Raw genomic sequence first — 23,782 nt, 5'->3', positions numbered from 1 at the left:
AACTAGACAGGAATCTCTTTTTTGTTTGCTTGGAGACAAGGAGGGTTTCTCAACAGATCTGGCTGGCCTTGAATTCAGAGATTTGCCTGCTTCTGCCTCCAAGTGCTGAGATTAAAAGCGCGTGCCAGTATCAACCAGAAACAGGAAGTTCCTATTGCTGACGATAACACATACTTGTAGGACATGGAGAAATCAGACTGGGATAAGCTGAAAGCACCACCTCCTTCCACCTCCACACATTTGTAGAAGACACAACACAGGTACTGAGAAAATCTGTCATTAAGTATCTTCTTAGTTTGTACCTTGCATGTCATGCTACTTAGCACATAAGGTTGTGCAAAGTGGTGGCAACAAGGACAGAACTAATTGGTACAAACAACACATTTCCTATAGGTCTTGAGGATTACTTTACAGGAAGGAACTCATCAGATAATATAAGCAAGGTCAAAAGCCTGTGGCTGGAGGTTTGGCTGGAGGAACTAAAAATGAATTCTAAATTATGTCAGCATACCGTGGGCATTCACCATAAATTCTTTACCTTCATTCCATCATCTCATTCTCGTCAAAGCACCGTCTTCTCTTCTACATATTATTGCTGTCTAGTTTTTGGCTAAAATTACAGATTCTACAAGATCAAACATATCTCTGGCACTAGCTCACTTCCTGGTATTTCCTGCTTCTCTGGATACCACACGCACTAGTTTCCTTTCTCTTCTTCCCGTTCCTCCTTTCTTTCTAACCTGAGCAGCTCAATTCCCCATGTCAGAAACTCTTTGCCTGGAGTGCTGTTTCCCCATGGCTGCTTATATAGCAGTATAATCTAAATGGCAGTACCGAATGGCATTCCTTTAACACCAGAACTGAGGATGTGCATTTGATCCGTATTAATTCTGGTGCTCCAGCTCCATGAGACTGTGACATGACAGTGGGACCCAAAGTCCCAATTAGCTGGACTATGTGGGCAAGGGGCTGGCATATGGAACTTGGGGTAGAGTAGGTTCCTGCTCTTGTGGAACTTATATTTTAAAGATTAATACAGACCCCATGCTGTGTTCACTGTTGCACAGAAGAGGAGGGCCGAAATGGTCTATTCCGAAAGAAGTATGGGATTCGGAGATGAGCTATCATTTCTAATGAAACCTGAATGATGGCTGGAAAGAAACTAGCCAGAGAGAGCCCACCAAGGAAGAGAATTCCCCACAGACAAGACAGCAACCTCAGTGGTCACAGAATTCTACTACTTTCCGGAAAGTCCATGCCACTGCGGAACAAGAAAACTGGAAAATAATGGTAGTAAATCCAGATTGCATAAATGTTTTAAGGAAAGCCAAGTTTATATTTCACCCTAAGTGAAATAGCATGGCATTTAAAGTGTTAATGGCATTCATTATTTGACTTACAGTGTAGAGTTTAGCTATTCAAAAGATGTAAAACCTGCAGCAGTAGCAGCATCTAGAAGTAGTTAAAAATGTATTCTGGTAAATGGAGTCCAATCTCAGAATGCACATTTTCACCAAGATATGTAATTAATTCAATATCGACTTCAGTTTGAGAAACTTGCCAGTTTGAAAACAGGGAGTAGGTAAGAATGAGAGTGTATGGGTGATGTCTTCCCGTTTAAAAGTGATAAAAACTCATTTCAGGAAAGCTTTGACCAAATTTATCTTCTCATCTCCTTTCTTTCCTCCATATCAATGAGAGAGAGAGTTATACTCAAATCTCTTTAGTTTTGAGTACAAAGTAACTTGCCACCTCTTGAACACTACAGTCCATTTCTCCTGCTGTCCAATTCTGCATTCTTCTTCTTTATTATCGTATGCATGCATGAATATATGCCTGTGTGTCAGTGCACAAGTGCTAGGAGTGGTCAGGAGACATCATGGCAGAGTTGACCCCTCCTTCCACAATGTGGTTTATCTGCCGTGTTGCCAAGAACCTTCTATCTAGTAAGCCATCATGTCACCAGGTCCCCAATTCTGTACTCTTAAAAAGGAACCACTGAACTGAAAGGACACAAGGAAGTTATAGTTGGGCGTTCGGCCCGAGGAGCAATGTCTTGTTTTATCACTTCCATTAAACAGGAGAGTGAGTTCAGTTTAATGATGCTCTCCTGGTCCTAGCTCATCAAAGACAGTTTTGAGGGTGAAAAGCTCGCGGAAACACAAACGCCTTTCTGATTTCGTTGTTGGCTGTATGAAAGTTCTTTTTCTTGCTGTGGCTTCTTATACCGGAATATTCACGCAATCGCCAAAAACTGTCTCGGTTAAATTCATTAGACACAGTAAACGTAGGACAGTTAAGGGACATTAAAACACTCAACAGTTTAACGTCATCTACATTTTACTGTTCTCCTGGTGAATTTCCTATTTTGTTTTTGGTCACCACCTCCAGCACGAACTCAGAAACCAGAGCAGAAAGTTGTGTCAGGAGTGAAGACAACGGGACAGGAAGGGGAAGGGAGGGGGGAGACCCGCCTCTCGGTGGCCGGCCAGCCCCGCTCCGAGACCCAGGTGCCGGCCGCGTGAGTGGGCGGGGGCCTGTGCTGGGGACGTGCGTCCCGGGCTCACCCCGGTCCCGCTGGGCGGCTATAAAGGGCAAGTCCGCGGTGGCTCGCCTAGGCTCGCCCGGCTCCGCCCCGCCGCTCGCTCTCCGGCTCGGCCCACTCGACCCTCTCGGGCCTCGGCTACTCGGGCTGCGGCGAAGATGGCGGCTCCGGCGGCAGCTGACAAGGGCTCGGAAGCTCATCTGGAGGCCGCCCTGGCCGACGTGCCCGAGCTGGCCCGACTCCTGGAGATCGACCCGTACCTGAAGCCCTTCGCTTCGGACTTCCAGCGCAGGTACCGGAGGGACCCCGGCCACCGGCCACCGCCCTCCGCCCCGGGCCGGCCGGCCTGGCGGAGCGCGAGCGCGCGGGCTGCCTCCCTTCCGCGAGGCCCCGCCCCTCGCGCGGGCCAATCGTGGGTGGGCGTGGCTCTGGCCTCGCTCCGTTTGTCCTGGGGCGTCCGCGGCTTCCCGCACGTCCGCCCCGTTCGCGCGCACTCCGCGGCCGCGCGCCGTGTCCTACGTGTCCGGTCGGGCGGCTCCGGGGCCACCCAGCCCCCGTCTGTGACACTTTGAGGCACTCTCTGGTCCTGTGAGTTGCAGTGGCCGTGACGCCACGCGTGCGATTGTGCCTTTCGAACTTTGTGGTTTACTTCCGAGCAGGGCTGGTGCAGTTTTTCAGGCGGACGCTATTATTCCCCAGTGTTTGCTCGTCTCGTCTTTGATCAAATTTCCCTCTTAAACCAACACTGAAGAGTGTCCGTAGGGCAACACTCGCGGGCGTTTGACCTTGCCATCCAGGAGAGGGAGGAGAGTGTGGATAACCAACTTGTAGAACTCAATCCAAAAGCCTTTAGTTTTAACTGCTCTCGACCATGCTTCCCTCTATTGGAATCTAACAATTATGATCAGCTCAGGTTTAGTTTTAAAATGAAAATAACTTTTTTTTTTCTCTAGACAGTGGTTCTCTGTGTATCACTGGCTGTCCCAAAACTCGATCTATAGACCAGGCTGGTCTTATACACACAGAAGTTCTCCTGCCTCTACATCCCTGAGTGCTGCGATTAAAGGCTTGTGCCTCCACTGCCAGGCTAAAAATAACTTCTATTCTAACTGGAGCGATTATGATCCAATTTCAAGTATTTTGTCATAGTCACTTTTTACACGCGCCCCCTTCCCCCAGACAAGGTTTCTCTGTGGCTTTGGAGTCTGTTCCCGAACTAGTAGACCAAGCTGGCCTTGAACTCACAGAGGTCCACCTGTCTCTGCCTCCCGAGTGCTGGGATTGAAGGCATGTGCCACCACTGCCCAGCCATGGTCACATTTGTGATACCAGTTTCTTCTCTAAAGCCCAGATACTATGACCATCAAAGCTAACATGGCAGCTGATTCTACAATGTCTTTTTGTTTTTATAAAAAAAATTTCTAACTAGCTGGGGCATTGGTGATGATGGACATGATTTGATTTGAAAACACAAAGAAACCTTAAGTTCCTGTCCTCGTTTTGTCATGTTATTTAGCACATTCACTTAACTAACTTTCTAGTATGAAGCTGATGAACAAAACTGCTACTCTAAAGATTCTCAAACATTTGTAGACATCATAAGCAGAGTATTCCAGAGTTGACATATTTGAACGAGTGAGCCCTCATGAAAGTCACCAGGCTGGACCGACACTCACTTTAAGCATGTAGTGATGCCCTTAGATTAAGTACTGGGGAAGAGATTGGTAAAATTTCATCCAGAATGTGCCGGTCTGTGCTAAGAGAATTTTCAGGCCACCCTTGACATTCAAACACTTGATCTGATTTTGAAATAACTGATTTTTTCAAACAAAAACAAATAATTTATCTTTTATTTCTATATTTTTGTATGAAACCATTTACATGGGTCAAAAATCAAAGCAATGAGCCTCCTGTCTGCCTCATGTATTCTCACCATAGATACTGGTTTTTAATATAAAAACCACTTTATTATAATGAACTCACAAATTCAAACAAAGGGTGATGGCCAGCTTTCTTGGAGGTCCTTAATTTTTCAGTGACTCTGCGTGTGTGGTTTGTAAAATGCCCTGAAAGTAATTCTAAAGCGAGGGTTGCGGAAATGTTTGCCCGCTCCCTGTTTCCAGTTTTCAATGGCCACAAGCAGACAAACATCATTATCCCCTTTTTTCTTTTGTATACTTCATACTCAGCTCCATAGGGATTGAAGCAATTATAGTCATCTTTCATGGTTTGTCAAAATTAATGAGAAGAACAAAGGCCAGAATAAAGAAGCGAGAGAATCCAGTGTTCATGGTGAGAAGTCTGGCCCAGTGGGTCCCTCTGTGCTTCACTGTGACCAGGACACTACTCTGTCCTTGGTTCTGGGTAATTGACATTTTCCAGCACACATGTTCCATTTAGGCTTGTCAGATAGTAATTTGGCATTTGGCTGTGGTGGTTTTTATTGTCAACTGTTGAAGAATAAAAACTTTTTCATAGTGTCGTCATGGTCATGGATTGCCATGATTTGAAATGTGTCCTTTGTAAGATTCAGGTGCTAACCAGTATGCTGTATAAAGAACTGGGGCCCGCCGCGGCAGTGGTGGCACATGCCTTTAATCCCAGCACTCGGGAGGCAGAGGCAGGCTGATCTCTGTGAGTTCGAGGCCAGCCTGGTCTACAAGAGCTAGTTCCAGGAAAGGCTCTAAAACTATAGCGAAACCCTGTCTCAAAAAACAACAAACAAGCAAACAAACAACAACAACAAAAAAGAGCTGGGACCTCATAGACATGCCTAGGTCATGAGGATTTCTCCCTCATAAATGAGGTAAACCCTTATACCCAGATATAGCTTGAAGCCCTAGTCAAGATGCTTTGTTTGGTAGTGGGGAAGTCTAATCAAAGAAGGGATTTATGGGGACATCCATGTCACCCATTCTAAGGTCCAGGGAACACAGCAGAAGATGGGGAATTGGCTGTCAGAGCCAGAAGACAGGGAACCGTACTGTAAATTTCCATCATTGGAAATTACTTTTTTGTGGCTGTCATGGACACACGGGATGTGACCACTTGCACAACATAGACATATGCATACCCACCCCAAAGACATAAGCATAGGATGGGGCTTCTTGGGAAGAGAATGGTAAAGAGGCCAGCAGGAATGGGAGGAGGCCAAGAGGAGAAATGTTGCAACCATACATTGTATACAAATAAGAAAGTCTCGAAAAAAAAAAAAGTTAAAAACTAATTTAAAATTAAAAAAAATAGAAACCCTTTGATGTAATTTTGCCTTTTGGCACTTCTCCTTGTGAGAGCATTGCATTCCCACTCTCTGGTGACTGAAAGTAACAAGGTGCCACCTGGGAAGCAGAGAGCAGCCATTGCTGGACAGCTTCAGCCACTGCTGACTTGTGTTTGACTCCTCAGCCTCCTGAGCTGTGAGGAGATATGTTTTTACTTTTTATAAGTTATCCTACTACAGTATTGTAGTAAGGAGCCGCGGGCAGGCCTGCTTTTTGTCCTGCCCGGCTCGCCGCTTGGCTAGCTTAACACCTGAAATAACAGCAGACAAACTGTATTCATTTAAACACTGCCTGGCCCATTATATCTATCCTCTTCTTGGCTAACTCTCACATCTTGATTAACCCATTTCTAATAATCTGTGTAGCACCACGAAGTGATGGCTTACCGGGGAAAGATTCAGCATCAGTTCATTCTGCAGCGCCAGTTCTGCTTACCAAAAGTGGCCCACTAGGCACTCGCATTCCACACGGCGAGCCGGGCTTCTTAACCATTTAAAGTTTGAGAATAGGTCTGATCTGGTGTCTGGCTCCATGGCGTCTGCCCGGAGAGGAGAGGCATAGTGATTGCCTAACTTCCCTTCTTCCCAGCATTCCTTTCTGTTTACTCTGCCTACCTAATATTCTGTCCTATCAAAGGGCCAAGGCAGTTTCTTTATTAACCAATGAAAGTAACACATAGACAGATGACCCTCCCACATCACAGCGTGTTGTTGAAGCCACAATAATAGTAGAAGATACTTATTTTATTTTCATCTTAATTTTTAGTAACCCACATGTCTAGTATGTGCTTGGCCTAACACAATAGGTGTGCTTATTAAATAATGCAGAAACTTTGAGGTACAATCATCAGTATGTAAGCATGGTGACGGGGAGGCCTTTTCTTCTCACTGATGGATCAATACTCACTTTCCCACTCACCATTGCTTCACTTGGAATTCTGTTTTACATGCTCTTTTCACCTTCTGTGAGAATTCCAAATCCAGTGCGGAATGTGAGTTACATAAAATGTAAATGCATTAGTATGTGTTCACCGCCTCATTGATTGCCTCCTAACGTGATGTTTTCTACTTTGCTCTTTCTAATTTTGTGAAACTTGCTGTTGTACTCCAATTCATTCTTATGAGTGATTACAACATTTGATTGCCCACATCATGCTTGGCATTGGGAGTTGGCCAGAGGGTTCTCCTCACAGATCATTCAGTGATCTAGGATTATGAAGGATTTGTTTTGAAATTTCATTCTCAGTTCTAGTAGCCTGGAAAAGAGAAAGTGCAGCTATGATTTGTGTTTAGTTTTTGCCCAACACTGAGCCCTTTATGTAGAAGATGTTGGGCTAAGCCAGTGGTTCTCAACCTGTGAGTACATATGATATTTGTCTTTTTAGGTCTGGGTTACCTCACTTAATATGATGTTTTCTAGCTCCATCCATTTGCCTGCAAAATTCAACATGTTGTTACTTTTTTCCACTGTGTAGTACTCCATTGTGTACTACATCTTCTTTATCCATTCTTCAGTCAGGGTGCTTAGGTTGTTTCTATGTTCTGGCTATGATGGATAATCCTGCTATGAACATAATTGAGTCCTTGTGGTACAATTGAGTATCTTTTGAGTATATACCCAAAAGTGGTATTGCTGGGTCTCGAGGTAGGTTGTTTCCTAATTTTCCTGAGAAATCACCACACTGATATCTAAAGGGGCTGTATCAGCTTGCACTTCCACCAGCAATGCAAGAGTGTTCCCTTTACACAGAAGAAGTTGAAGTGGGAATTTAGAAAACTCATTAGATGAGAAGCAACATGTCAAGAACACAGACAAATTCTGTTCTTTTTTTTTTAATAGTGAGTCTTATATCTTGGTGCAAGTTAATTATTAAGCAAAACTTCTTGTGTCTTTGATTAAATGACAGACTATATTATATCAAATAGGCATTAAACACACCATGAATACCAGCTTGAAGGGTTAGCAGCACATTCTGCTTTACTGTATGGTATGAATTTGGTCTGGTCTCAGATCATGCTGTGGTTTTGCATGTTTTACGATGTCTGCTACATGCATTTGTTCCTTCTGTCTCATAGCATGATCTCACACACGTGTCGAGACATAGCCAAGGTTATTTGTACTTGGCGTATCAGTCATCATCTCTACAATTGTTGCTCACAGAATACAAATTTTAAATGAGACTTAATGGTGTACTTTTCTCCCCTCAGCACCCAGCCAAACTGGATTCTGAAGAGAGTCAATTGTCAGTGGTCTTAGAAGGCAGGAAAAACAAAACAAAACCAAAAAACAGCTGTGAGATGTTGCTGACCTGCATTTTTGTACTGGTAGACTCATTTGCTCTTTGCAAGGGAGATCTGTCATCATTCCAGAAACACTCTTGGGTTATCGAGAGGGGTGACCAAAAGTCTCTGACCTCTTCTCATTTTAGGAGTGTCATAGAATGACATAATAAAACATTCTGTTTAGAATAGGCTCCGGCGCCAGCTGCACCACCTCGGCACCACCTCGGAATAAATCCTTCTTTGCGTGGGAACTTCTTAGAGGCTTCCTTTCAGCTCTCACTTCGCTGGGCCCGAGGCAATCAATTAGATGATTACACAGCCCTGTGAGTGAGGAGTGCTGTAGCTTTCTTACTTGAAAGCATGGACTGTAAGCGGAGACTGCTCGTTTGTTTTTGTTTCTGGGTCAGCCAGACCCAAATAATCACATAGTAACTATATTAATTACAACACTGTTTGGCCATTGGTTCATGCATATTTCTAGCTAGCTCTTACATCTTAACCCATTTCTATTAATCTGTGTATCACCACAAGGCTATGGCCTATTTGGTATCTTTCTCCTTTGGCAGCTACCTAGTGTCTCTGACTTCGCCTACTCTCTCTAAATATTCTCTTCCAGCCTGGTTATATTCTGTCCTGCCATAGGCCGAAGCAGCTTATTTATTAACCAATGGTAATAAAACATATTCACAGCATGCAGAAGAGAATCCCACATGAATGTATTAGGTTTCAATTAGCAGAGCATGAATGAATGAAAGTCTGTTTTTCTGAGGGGATTGCGGATACCAGGTACCTTTCACCTGAAGTCAGCATTCTTTCTCTCTTTCTCTCCAAAAAATTCTTTCCTTGCGGTCATGTCTGCTCATCAGCATTTGTTCTTGTTTTGAATCCAGGCTGCTTTTATGTTTAATAAACAAAGTCCAATTTAGTTTTTTTGTTGGGGCCAATAGGAACCTGAAACCTCAGCAAAAGGTAAACCTTAAACATAAGTAGTTCTTCAATTTACATGTATTGATCTGTCTAATAATCTCATTGTATATTCTCTGATCTGTTTAGTGATGGTGACTGACTTATAATGCTTGATTGATTTTATTTTCTGTGATTTTTTTTTGTTTTATTTAAACTTATTTTTCCAAGAGAAGCTAAATAAGAAGGTGAATCCAAAGACAAACATATAGGCATCCTCCTGAATATTAACCTTCATCAGGTGATGAAAGGAGACAGAGACAGAGACCCACATTGGAGCACTGGACTGAAATCTCAAGGTCCAAATCAGGAGCAGAAGGAGAGAGAGCACGAGCAAGGAACTCAGGACCGCGAGGGGTGCACCCACACACTGAGACAATGGGGATGTTCTATCGGGAACCCACTAAGGCCAGCTGGCCTGGGTCTGAAAAAGCCTGGGATAAAACCGGACGTGCTGAACATAGTGGACAATGAGGAATACTGAGAACCCAAGAACACTGGCAATGGGTTTTTGATCATACTGCACGTACTGGCTTTGTGGGAGCCTAGGCAGTTTGGATGCTCACCTTACTAGACTTGGATCTCCATCCAAGGAGGTGGGGGTTCCTTGGACTTCCCACAGGGCAGGGAACCCTGATTGCTCTTTGGGCTGACGAGGGATGGGGACTTGATCGGGGGAGGGGGAGGGAAATGGGAGGCGGTGGCGGGGAAGAGACAGAAATCTTTAATAAAAAAATAAATTAAAAAATAAACTTATTGTTCCTAGTAAAACATTTAATTAAAATATATCATTTCCCCCTTTGCCTTACTACCCTCCCTCATTCTCCCATTCCCTCTTAAATTTATGGCCTCTTGTTTTTTAATTACGATAGTGACTGACACACCCACCTACCCTCCCCCGCCCAAATAAATAAATACAATCCATGGAGTTCATTTAGTGTTACTTGGACACTCCATGTTCAGTTGTTCTGCATTTTAGTAGTTGTAGCTTTTTATGTTCAAATAATCCAAATAATTTGGGCTCTAAACTTAGGTCCATTACATGCTAAATATAAAAATATTGTGGCTTGGTTGTGTTACAAAGTTTAATAACAAGACAAAGAGAAGATCCTTGCTTTTTTAACTGCCAAATAGATTTGAATCCAAGAATGTCACTTTCTCACTCAGTGGAAAAAACATAGAAATATACTTTTTAGGATCTCTTGAGGACCAAAAATGTATGTAAAGTGCGTAATATGCTGTAACTTGCAGGTATTACATAACTTTTCATCTTAAATATTATTTTCACTACATTTTATTCTGGTTAGGTTCTTTAGTACTGTTTTCTGCAATCAAGCCAAGACTTTAAATTCCCCACTGCTCTTTGTTTTCCTAATTAACTTTGTTCTTTCTTCAGGGAATTGTTCTCTCCCCTGTAGAGGGGATTGGGCGAGTGAGGTGAGGCTGGTGGCAGTTTTAATCACAGTCTAATAGAGAAGGAAAAGAGCATGTTTCAACTTTGATCCTTAATTTGGGGTGGAAATGATGAGGCAATTGCCAGTTGTCTGTCAGCTGAAGGCAGGATGAGTCCTGGGACATAAGAAGCATAGAGCTCCTTTCATGGAAAGAGGTAAATGCTAGCCTGCAGAAATCCAGACTCACTGTCTCTTGATCTCCCCTCCTGTCTTTTCTCCTCTTTCATCTGACTGGAAAGTGTTCATATTCTTGAGCATCAAACAGCTGCAGGGATTTTCTTCCTCCTGAACTCTGGATGCTAGACAGATGATCACACCGAGTTTACTAATAGGCAGGAGAACTTTGAAAATAAGACTAATGTGTAAGGAGAAAAAAATACGATATGCACTGAAAAGTTAGAAAATGAAAGTGTAGTCTTAGCATGTTATTCATGACTTTTAGTATGAAAAATTAATTTTGTGATCCTGCCTTTCTCTGTTTTTTTGTTATTGATGATATTTGATGATTTTAAGATACTTTTAAAATAAATTTGACTTTTAAAAGATATAGGAAACAAGGGAATAACTTATTCCTATTCATTTTAGTGAAGTCATTGAACAGTCAACTACAATTAGGCACAATTTCTGTGCAGAAATAACTTTTATCAAATTGAGTATTGCGGGTAGCAGGTTAATACTACTTATAAACTCATAGGACATTTATGAAAGAATTTCAAATTGTATTTAAAACCATTTCATTTCAGCCAAGTAAAGACTCACAGGAAGTTTCAAAACCAGCACAAAGAAGGCTTCTGTAGCTTTCAGCAGGTTTGTCCCTGTGGTATTCTGTGGCATAACTATACTATGGTACCAACACCAGGAAGTTGAGACTGATGCAATCCAGGGACCGTATTCCCATTTCTTCAGTTTTACAATAATTATTTTTGTGTATGTCTACTTCTTCATGATTTTAGATTCTTATTCTTGTGAATGTCTACGTCTTCATGGTTTTAGATGTTTATTCTTGTGTGTGTCTATGTCTTCGTGGCTTTAGATGTTTATTCTTGTGCGTGTCTACATATTCATGGTTTTATCAATGTGTATATTAATGAAAGTGTCACTGTGGCAAAGATATAGAATTGTCTGGTACCACAAAGAAATTTCTCATGCATAAAATTCACATTACTATTCTTTCACCATTCCTAAATTTGACAATTACTGACCTAGTTTCTAGCTCTATAACTTTTTTCATTTTGAGAATACTATATGAATTATATCATATGGAAACTTTTGAGACTGATATTTCTTTTCTTCTCCTAGCGTAGTGCCTTTGAGATCTAGCCTATTGCACTTAGCAATAATTTGTTTCTTTTTGTCACTGAGTAGTATTTCATCATGTGGGAGTACCATCTGCCCAGTTTGTTTATCTATTTACCAGTTGAAGGGCGTTTGAGTTGTTTCCAAGTTTTAGATATTAGAATTATTTTACTAAAATGATATGAACCTTCATGTACATATTTTATTTGTTGGGGATGAATCAAGACTAATTATGTGATAAGTATATGTTTAGTATTATAAGTAGTTGTAAAACTACTTTCCAAAGTTTATCATTTTCTGTCTTATCATCTATGAAGAACCCAGTTTTATCTGATTCCTTGTCAAGATTGACACTATATTTTATTAGTCTTCCAATAGTTACATAAGTATATGTAGTCATAATTTTAATTTTTTTCATAGCTTGTTAAGATCATATTCATTGAGTCACTTGCTATCTGTGTGCTAAATTTGTTGAAATGCCTTTATTTGGTTTAGTTTTAAAACTAGATTACTGTTCTTTCCTTTAAACAAAAACTCTTTGAGAGTCAGAGTTCTTTGCATATCCCACCTATGAGTCCTTTGTCATTAATATGGGTCACAAATATTTTCCCTCAGCCTTGTAGCTTATGATTTCATCTAAAAATGTATGGTCTTTCAAGCATACACACACACACACACACACACACACACACACACACATATTTTCATTTTGAAGTACTATGTATTGAATCCTTTTATTTAAAGAATATAGTTATGTTATTTTTGTTCTTATGAATACACTTCTAGCTCTAAAGTTATTTTTCTAAAGGTACTGTTGTTTTACATAGTATATTTAAGTCTGTTTTTCATTTTGAGCTAACTTTTGTATAACAAAAAGGATTACATGAAGTCTAATTTAGTGGCTGTGAATGTTTATTGGCTCATTTTACATTATAACATGCTGGTCATTGCTCAACTCTAACTGAAGTATACTAGCAGTTATAGTTGTAATATATTCCAGTTTGTTCATAGAATGAGGATGAAATAGTCAATCAACTTTCTTATTTATAATGTCTTAGAAAAACTTCTGCTTGTTATCTTCAGACAGCTAAAAGGGAAAACCTGGCAAATATATAATTTAACCGCAGATACTTTTATTGTTTCTTTTTTAATTTTTAATTTTCTTATTTTTGTATCACTTCAGAATATTATTGATTTATATTGTAGTTGTAGAGAATTTGTGTAGACTTCAATTCATAATCTTAATTTGATTTAAAATATTACAAGGTTTTAAGTGATATGCTTACAGTGTTTTTTGGCTCTATTATGCACTTATTGGATAAATACTATAAGAAATATATTTTTTAAAACCTGCTTTTACTCAGTTTATCTTTTTTGCTTGATTTAAATGATAGGTTGATCATGTAAAACTTTTTCATATGTTCTTAATTGTAGGAGTGAACTTGTTAAATCTTAACTAAGGTAATACCAATATTTCCAAAATTAGCTTCTTTTTATCTTACTGAAATTGGCCTTTGGTTTATTTCAGTCTTAATATTTACTTTGATGTTTATCAGAATTGATTGTTCTAGAAATGCTGCTAGCAATTGGAACACATCAGTTTCCAAAGAAATAGGCTAGATGTTGAAATGTAACTGTTGTTAGCACATTGATTTGACAGAGGTTGTGAAACTTCATATAGGGTGGAGAAGTGAGATTTTAGAGAAGTTCTACAATTATAGCTCACTATAATGTAAATAGACAGTCCTTATATTAATCCAACTAACCAAACTACTAGATTGGTTTGTAATCTGTAATGACTTTTTAAAACCCTTGCTGTAGGGAAAAAGGTTTCATCATTGGCATTATCCAAGTTGCTTCTGTTATTGCTGCATTATGACTTTAATGGTTGCACCTGGAATGTTAGGGCGACCTACAGAAGGTGACTTACACAGGGGATGTCATCCCCCAGAAGTCGTGTTACAGGCTGTGCGTAGGCGTCTGAGTTGTGGTCTCTTCATTGATTTGTTTTCAGAATCTATTTCCAGCATTCTCTTTGTCACAGGCATTCTTCTACACAACATAACAAGTAGAATAGGCTGCCTGTCTGCCAGCAGCTCAATTAGAGAAGAGAATGTCAACACAGTAGATAAGCCTGGGTATAATTCTGATGCAATCATCAGTCCTGTTAAAGAAGGGGACTGGTACCACCAAGAACTTCATTTTACATTATAAAACTATTTTTCTGGAAAAGGAAGAATTAATCCTTCAGGATGTGGGCAGTTCAATGAGACTTGAGATTCAAAGCACTAGATGAGTCATTCATTAATCTTCATTAAAATAATTAGTGAAGATATCGTGTGACCTTATTCCTGGATTGTATTACTTAATGTGAAAGTTTCCTTGCAAAAAGGGTTCAGTTGCAAAATGTGCTTTTATAAGAATTGCCACATTCTGTAAGCACCGAAGCTTGTAAAATACATTGTAAATCATATCTGATGACAAACCAGCATGCTTCTTCATAACAGACAAGCACATTTTGGAAGTAAGAGTGGGCTATTTTTAGAGACAGTGAGCAATTCCGAAGTAAGCTAAGGAACTCCATTTTTTAATGAATCGGGAAGTAGAGGATATTATGTCAAGTGTCACTTGGCTAGGAGGATTCCAGAGGTAGAAATGAGTGTCCAGTGCTTTCTCCTTAGCCCCCTTTAAGTTTCTTGCCTAGATTAGCACTGTGTAATAGTAATATAACATAAACCATGTGTATACTTTAAATTTTTTTAGTAGCCACATAAAAAGGCAAAGTAGATGAAACCATTTAAATATCTATTAATTAATGCATTGGGTTGGATTAAGAATGTCACCCCAACATGCAACTAAAATTTTTTTTTCTGATCATATACTTCAGATTTTTGCCAATTATGCCTCGCAGATCCGTATGTTTCCTACTGAAAGCACATTTGGGCTCTGTAACAGTGTGTGGCCCGTGGCTACTGTGTTCCATGAGGAATGATTAGGTTATGTGTTCGAAGCAGGAGCTTTTAGAGGGAGAGTGAGCGTGACCCCCACAAGGAGAATAAAGAGGAAGTTAAGTAAGTAGAAAGATTCAGTCAGCTTTGTGTTTGCAGGAGAGGTAATTAGACACATAGAGATTACAATTTTGCCTAAGGGACTCACTGGTTATTGAACCCTGGTATTTTAATACTCAGAGAATTAAAGGAATGATATTGTAAATATAAACAAAGAACTAGTCCACATAATTAACTGGAGGTGAGCACATGGCCACGTTTCCCCTCCATTCTTTGAGGCAGCTAATAGAAAATTTGTTAATTTTTTATTTACTTATTTATTTGCATGGTTTTATGTCAGATTTTCTTATGTTAAATGCACTATTTCTTTCTTATAAAGCAAACTCACAAACATAGCACAGAAAATATGCACCAAAATAAATCTGGTAGCTATTTACTTCTTGGTGAAGGGTTTAAGATCTTGTGACTCTCCCTGGCTGTATTAATTGTAGACCTTTCTGGGTGTGCCACTTTACTTGGACCTGGATGAATTAATAGCCATTTATAACTCTGCTCTCCAAATCTCGCTTAGATGCTGTGGTGACTCATTATGACTTGCATTATTACAGAACAAATCTCTTGTTAACGGAGAGAAAGTTTGGAAAGATTGCTTCTCTGTTCCCCTTAAAACACTGACCACATTTTAGGCTCAAGTATACATGAACTTGTGTGTGTTTTATGGTCTTTCCTTCATGAGGTATGTCTGTTTACTATAGATAAAAAATGTATCAAAGTTTATACTTCTATATAGTTTGCACCCAGTATGAATTCCCGATAGTTCACCTTGTAACAATAGGGAAAACATGGCTCTTATAGCTATTTGATCTAGAGCTGTCAGTCAGATTGTTCCCGTAATGCTGCCTCCTTTCTGCTTTCTTCATTTTTTTAATTAATTAATTAATTTATTTATTTGCCTTAGCACAGCCTTGCATTATGTGCTGATTCACCTAGCATCCTGGGATGCTGCATGCGTGTCTTGAATTTAAGAATAGAAGAATATAGTTAGGGAACATATTATTGTTTTTTGGTGTTTTCTTCAGAACTTAGAATAGAGGCATGCACTCTAGGGGTGTTTTTGCAAGTATCTATTGACTTGGGGTCTGGTCCAGCTTGTTCTGTAATATTAAAATCTAGACGTATTTATTACTGTAGTTGTTTGGGTGTCCCTAGGAACATTTGCGAGTAATTCTTCAATGATGTTGGGTCCTGTGGTGGGCAAAACTGGGCACACACACAGCTTAACCTTTCTCCTGTCTAATACAGCCTCAAAGAAGATTGTAATTTGTGCATTGTGCTGTTATCGGGTTGATGTTCCCAATGCAGTTAGTGTAATTTTTCATTTCCTAACAGTCCTTGGGCAATTCTGTTTAACATGCTTTCTATTTCAGAAAACTATTCTATTTAAAAACTTTTTTTTTTTTTTTGCTTCAAGCCCAACATGATTTTTTATCCCGGCCAATAATTTATAGCCTTGCTGGCTTTAGTCACCGTTGCTGTTAAAATTTTAAGTGGACCTACTATGAATGCCTTTTATGACTGTTTTTATGTCAAAGTTAGTGTTGGGATACTGCTGATTTGTTGACATTACCTCTGCTTCACAACAATATTATTTCCTTCTTATTAATAAGGGATGAGATGTTTACTTTTTTTTTTACTTTAGTTTTTTGGAGGCATAAGCCATATTTACTTACTTAATAAATGGAATTTTACCTTTCTATTTACTAAAATGTGGAAAGTGCCACAACAATAGCCACACTAGAGAAAGAAACTGATTTATTTGGAGTTACCTCATCCCATTTTTTTCTTTCTTTCAATTTCATTCACTAGGTAGTCAATTGTCCTCTTAAGGTGGTATGTTAGAAATTAATGAGACAAGCTGCCCGAATTGCTACTTTAGTGGTCGTCAATTAGGTTTGATTTTGGTTTAAGATGAGATGCTATTCCAAGTGGAGATTTTAAAGCTGCTATTTGGGATTGAATCTGGTGATAGATAATCTAGAGAGAATTAAATTTTTAGGGGACAAAGCTCAGTAAGCAAGAACATCTGTGTCCAAATCTTTGTTTTCATAAGTCTTTGTGTCAGACACTGAGGTAGATATTGAAGCAGCTGTTAATGCAATCAAGGTTCTCAAGAGATTTTAGGAAATGCGTATGTAGAGAACTAAGGTTCTATTAACATTAGAACTCTGGCTTTGTAATAAATCTACATTTGTGAATATTTTAAATGTTGTTTAATAATCCTTCTTTATACTGTGTGAATATATGTCACTATGGTTGGTTTAATAAATAAGCTGATTGTCCACTAGCTGAATAGGATAGAGTTAGGCAGGAAAACCAAACTGAAAATGAGGGAATGACAAAGGGTAGAGACAGAGGAGTTGCTAACCAGGTGGAGAATGAGTCAGACACACAAAATGGGATAGAGGTAAAAGCCACGAGCCTTGGGACAGCACTTAGATTAATAGAAATGGGTTAACTTGTAAGAGCTAGTTTGTAACAAGCCTGTGCTATTGGCAAATCATTTATAATTTATATTAAGACTCTGCATGATTATTTGAGAGCAGCTGCAGGACAGGAAAACTCTGTCTACAGTATATTGTCTAAGTTTCTTTTATATCACATGCTATCTTGGTTGGAATTAGTCCTCTTTTCCACTGTGCTGATTTCTGTGTATAGACAGGGGGGGAAAAGGTCTTCTTTGAGGATAGTGATCCTACTATTAAGAAAGAGCTAGGAAGAGTACTGCTTTTATGAGTGTAGTTTGCATTGCAATTTCATTGCTGTTCCTTTCAGCTTTCATTTGTGTTGACATTTAGGAATTTGTCATTGCTCCATCTCTAGTGGAGTATAAAGCTTGTTTTATCCAGTGGAGTGTTACTGGGGACCATCAACCACACATCAGAGCATGCCCCATGCCCAGTTGTAGTTGGTCAATATGAAAGAGATTCAATTGTTTTTGCAACAAATTTTATTTTGCTTTGATAATTTTTTGTATTACTTTTATTATTATTAGTTTTCATTTTCTTTCTTTTTTGAGCGAGGGTGAGAAAGAACATGACATTCATAAGTTTGAGTAGGTAGGGAGGTGGGTTGGATCTGGGAAGAATAATGGAAGGGGAAGAATAAGATAAACACTTATATGATATATGAGGAAAGCAATCCCATATATGGGATGGAAAATAGTATGATAAATATATTGTATGAAAATTTTAAAATAAAAAAAATTATATATATATAAATCATGGTATCATCGTGTATTCCTGGTTGGCCTGGAACTCACTTTGTAGACCAGGCTATTCTCAAGCTCAGACGACTTCATATTCCTCCTTGATTGCTGGTGTTCAAGGTGAATGCAGATATGTGCTTTTGAAATTTATACTTTTAAATGCAGCTGAGGCTCTATCATTCATGACTGATACCAGTCTCAGTAGCTTTTCTTTGGCCTTAAAAAACCTCAAACATTTTGTTAAAGTAACTATTTCTCATGATTTTAGTACTTCTAATTATTATTTATTTAAACCATTTTTGAATTTATGGAAAACTTTGGCCAGAAGTTCAAAGATAGTATGAAAGTTTTAAGCACTTAATATTATACAGCCTCAAAGAGATGCCATTAGAAAGATGGCATTGGTGAAGGCTGTTCCCTGAAAATGTTGGTTTATTTTTATTCCTTTTTAAATTTAAGTTTAATTATTAATCTGTGGAATAGTATATTTTTTAGTAAGCATAAGCCAGGTTTGAGTTTATTTGACTTATATGTTTCTCTCTTTTTCGCTCTCATTTTGGGTATATAATTTGGGTCTTGACCTTTGTCTAGTGACTTAGAGATCTGTCATTTGACTATCTGATGCTAATCTTTTATTATAGTTATGATGGATTTTCTGTTTTGATGAGTATTTAGGTTTTACAGTTGTGCTTTCTATTATTCTTAGACAACTTAGGAGAAGTTTGTTGTAATTCCCTCATGTATTTTCAATACCCGTGATCCCCTGATGTGTACCTTTAGTGTGATCCCCTGATGTGTACCTTTAGTGTGATCCCCTGATGTGTACCTTTAGTGTGATCCCCTGATGTGTACCATGATGTGTACCTTTAATCACCTTTAGTACTGAAGTTGGAGTAGTATTGTTTGTAACCAGCACTGTCAAAGGCTAACAAGCAAGTGGTATAAATCTCCCGAAGTTAGTCACTTTCAAATCGGAAAGATCAGGACCAAGGAATGTTTTTGTGTTGCTGGGAAAACTTCATTCAGTGGGAAGCTTGAAGAGGAATAATAAAGCTATTTGGTTCCTTAAGTGGAAGGAATTATAATGGAGTTCTTTTGAAGAAAGGAAATGTATAAATGATGTTTAATTAAGTGCAAACTAAAAGAAAAAAGGTATTTTAAGAGCATCTTAGCTTTTCTTACATAATAATAAATAAAATGCTCTCTCTAAACTGAAACACAAGTGGGTGGCATGTGACCAGTTAAAGAGTCATTTCAATAATGTTATGAACAATTCTATCTTTATCTTTTTTCTCATGGAGTCATCAGAAATATCTAGGAAGAATGCAAAGCTGTGACTAATTTACATTAGATTTCATTGGGATTATTCTGGTGTTTCAGTACAGTGAGATGTCAGGATTGGTGTAAGTTACTGAATGCATTAGGTAACGGGCTAGTTATTTCCAACCTACAGTGCAGTTTCTGCATAATACTGTCGAAGCTAGATGTCAGTTCCAGAGCCAAATATATATATCATTATATTTCAACAATAATTTTGTGATAACTGGCTGCAACAGGCCTTTTCCTCCCTTAGACTTTCTTCTGGTTCTTCTTCTGTGCTCTGACCTTTAGGGTTGATTTTTTTTCTGCTAGCCAGCCAATGGGTGATTAAGGAGATTATAACTGGGAGTGATTTAATAAACTAAGTATTTGAATGATGGTGTGTGCATGATAGTACATGATAAGCCTTTTGAAAAGCTCTGAGAGCTTCAGCTGTGAGTTGGTAGGCTTGTCTGGTTTCACCTCGTGTCCTCCCACTAGTAATGCTTCCCCTTGGGACAAGTGAAAACAAAACAATCAGAACAAAAACAAACAAACAAACAAAAAACCAATCAGTAATGCCCTGCTTGATTGCATGTTGGAGAACATCTAACTTTTAATTGCCTTTTTGTTGTTGCTTTCTAAGTCAGAAGAAAACTGAAGTTAAAGGAAATTGCTGAAATTCCTAGGGAAGGCTTCACACTCAGTCCTGAACTCAAAGTGGGATGTGTAAGATATCTCATGCTTTTGTAGACAACTCTGGGTAGTGTACTGGGTCACGTGCCCATGGATCTCATTAACATGCATGATTTTTATGCTGGAGAATCTGCCTGTGAACTTGCATTTTTAGTCAGTATTTCTATGGTGCTGCTAGACCTGTTCAAGGAGTAAAGAAAAAGCTTGCCTGCAGTGAGTACTTGTTTTTCTCCTACCACACCCTTACGTGTGTGTGTGTGTGTGTGTGTGTGTGTGTGTGTGTGTGTGTAGGTCTGACGTTGATATTTGGTATCATATTCTATTGCTTTCTACCGTACTTGTTGAGATATAGTGTCTCAGTGAATCTGGTGACCAATATTTCATCTAGACTGGCTGACCAGCAAGCCTTTGGGGTCCCCCTGTCTCTGTCCTGGTAGCACTGGGATTACAGAAGAACACTGCTACACTCGACTTTTACATGGGTGCTGGACATCCAAACTCAGGTAACAATGCTTTTGCAACAAGCAACTTACTGCCTGAACCATTTCCTCGCCCCTTATCTTTACTTTTATTTTTAACATTTAATTTATTATTATAATCCCAATTTGGATTTATTATTAATAATTTTCTATAGTCCTTTTTATATATTTCAAAAATCACTTCCAACCCTGGCATAGAGGTCCATCTATAATTTGAACACTTGGGAGGTAGAGGTGAAGGATGATAACTTTGAGGCTAGCCTGGACTCCATAGTTAGACTGCCAACGAAGAAGCAAAGTGAAGTAGACTCATAAACAACCCTCAACACCATATCTTTGCATATGAAATTCTTAAAACTTTCAGCTAACACTATTATTCTTTCACATTCATCCCAATTGTAAAACTAAGGAGTATTTGCTTTTCTGCTTTGAGTGGCTATCAAGGATAAAAGGATTGTTGGTTGTTTTTACTCTTTGTTCTTTTGGCTCTGTTGGGGGCTCACCACCCAACTCCCAAATAAATCACACACAGAAGCCTATTTGTGCTTATAAATGCCCAGCCTTAGTTTGACTTGTTCCTAACCAGCTTTTGTTAACTTAAATTATCCCATCTGCCTTTTGCCTCTGGACTTTTTTCTCTATTCACTTCTATAATCTTACTTTCACTCATACTCCATGTCTGACTGGTTAGCTGGCCAATTCTTTTCTCACTCCTTGATCTCTTGCCTCCTAAATTTCTCCTCTATTTATTCTCTTTTCCTGCCAGCCCTGCCTATCCTTTCTCTTGCCTACCTATTCGCTGTTCAGGTCTTTATTAGAGCAATCAGATGTTTTAGACAGGCAAAGTAACACAGCTTCACAGAGTTGGCATAAGAGAATGTAATACATGTTGGCATCATTAAACAAATGTTCCACAGCATAAACAAATATAACACATCATTTTTTTTAATTTAGTGCATCTTAAAGCAATATTCTACAACAGAAGGATTTATGTAAAAGGGTAACTCTGTCTGCTTATCTTTATAATGTGCTGAAAATAATACAGTCCATCTTCAAACATACTCTTTCCATCAGTGTTACCCTATTTGCTTCTGTATTCCAGAGTTGGGGTTTTGGGCTATGGGAAATAATTGCCACGTCTTATTCCAACTCCAGTGATCATGGTTTAGCTTATCAATTAGATCGTTTTTACACTTGTTTATAATGTATGATTTTCATTGTTGAACTGAGTGGATTGGTGCTGGAGGGAGATTAGTCCAACTCACCTCTTGGTTTGTCTGTTTCGACATTGCTTGAGTGGGTTAATTGAGAGTGGAAGTCTTATTCTGAATACAGGGAACACCAACAGTGGGCTGTGACTTTGGATGGAATTAAAGTGGCAAAAATAAATAATTATTGCCTTCTTGCTACCTGATCACCTCAAGGTGAGCTGCTTGGGTCTGTTACTTGTTTTCCTTCTTCAAGTTCAGTGGCCACCAAATCAGGCAGTCAGTTAGCTGTAGACTGAGACTTTGACCCTGTGAGGTAAATTCAATTCTTTTTTTTCCTTAAATTGTGTAGACATTTGTCACAGTAGTGAAAAGTCTAACATGCTCATGATTCTTGAATTATGGAAAATTATGCCACATCTAATACTTAAATGACCACAAATTTATAGAAGAAAACCTGGAGAAAATTAATCCAGAAATTTTATTAAACTGTTCTGAGGAAGCAAATTCTGCAAAAGGAGGTGAAAGTCACACATTGCAGCTCACACCTATTATCCTCCAGAGGCTGAGGCAAATGATTCAGGAAATTCTTGGGTTATATAGTGTGAGACATTATCTAAAAATAGTTGTGTGCATTGTATAAAGTGGAGAAAAGTTCAGAAAAATGTACAGAATGATTAAAACTGTGGAACTTAGCTTTGGGACAAGATTTGAATTTCGACTTTGCCTTGGGAATATTTTGTTTGAAAAAGCCACAGTTTTTCACATGTGCCAAAGGTGCAAATGTCATTTTGTGCTAGAGCTTTTCTGAAACACTAAACACTGAAATCAGTAGTATACATTGTTGATTTCCTTGGTGCTGAGATAAAATTCAGATATGTATTATCCAAAACTGAAAAATATACATGAAATAAAGGCAATTATTATTATATTATGATGTATGCTTGATATAAATTGAGATAAAAATGTTTTAATAGATGTCTGGGTTTAATGTGTTGATTTGAGAAAGCAGAAGTGGCTTATATGGTTTGCTTAATTACTTGAGACTTGGTTGGTTCAACACTGCCAACATTGAATCTCTTTAGTTATGAAGGAAGGAAGGACACACTGGTAGAGTGATAAAGTATGTCTTGTATATTCTGGGCTCTCTTCTGTCACACTCAAATCTTGATGAAGTTCTAGAAGACCCGCCATTGATTATGAATTGATAGATGTGTTGATGAGGAGGTAGGCAGTTCTTGGTGGCAGCTGTAGTCTGGGGAAATGTCACTGGAATACACTGCTGCTATGGACCTAGTAGATACCGTGATTGCCGTGGGGACCATGGCTTTCTGGAGTGTAAAGGCTCTAACAGTGCTTTGGCTTCAAAAGTACAAAGCTGTAGTTTTTTATGATAGGCTTCAAGTGGAAATGGAGCCTTCCTTCTGTGATGTTAGCTGATTGATCACAATGTCTTTTGGAATGCAGCAGGTTGGATCACACTGTGATTTCTTATGGTGGAAATGCATCTGAACATTCTTATTTCTTACTGCAGAAATTCTCGATATATACCATAGAAATTTGACTGCTATTACTCTTATAGGACTTCTGTATAATGGGAAACTGATTTTCCATGAGAGAAGACATAGCATACCTACCATAAATAAATACTTTAAATCCTGTCATTTACCAGGAAAATGCCCAGGTATATAAAATTAATAAAGTATTGTCTCAATTATTCACTGGAATCCATATGCAACTGTGATGTATATGTGAAATTGAACGCTGATCACTGGTACATTGCCTTTATTAATTAATTAATTAATTTATTGGGTCTGGTTTTTGCTTATGTATACTGAGCTGATTATAAACTCATGATCCTCTACATCAGCCTCCCAAGTGCTGAAATTATTGATATGCGTCTCTATGGTCTGACCCTCAGTAAATTAACTCTTGGTTGAAATTGTGTCCCTGTGAGTCCAGTAGTTTGGCCAGCGAATCCCCAATTATTCTTCCTACTTCCTGAT

The 23,782-nt window shown here is 38.9% G+C and overlaps 1 protein-coding gene across 1 annotated transcript in view; it reads left to right on the top strand.

Annotated features, from left to right (window-relative positions):
* Positions 1-2,584: 2,584 nt before the first annotated feature.
* The window catches only part of Gbe1 (1,4-alpha-glucan branching enzyme 1), a 247,403-nt gene continuing 226,205 nt past the window's right edge, over positions 2,585-23,782 (top strand). Inside the window, exon 1 of the mRNA XM_041678667.1 lies at positions 2,585-2,837. Coding sequence (XP_041534601.1) covers positions 2,704-2,837 — 134 coding nt within the window. The 5' untranslated portion in view covers positions 2,585-2,703. The remainder of the gene's footprint in view (positions 2,838-23,782) is intronic.

This window comes from Microtus oregoni, unplaced genomic scaffold (assembly GCF_018167655.1).
Source record: "Microtus oregoni isolate MIOR12 unplaced genomic scaffold, Mior012 000030F_ref0000283, whole genome shotgun sequence".
NCBI classification, from domain to species: Eukaryota; Metazoa; Chordata; class Mammalia; order Rodentia; family Cricetidae; genus Microtus; species Microtus oregoni.
This window is presented reverse-complemented; position numbering and strand designations above follow the sequence as displayed.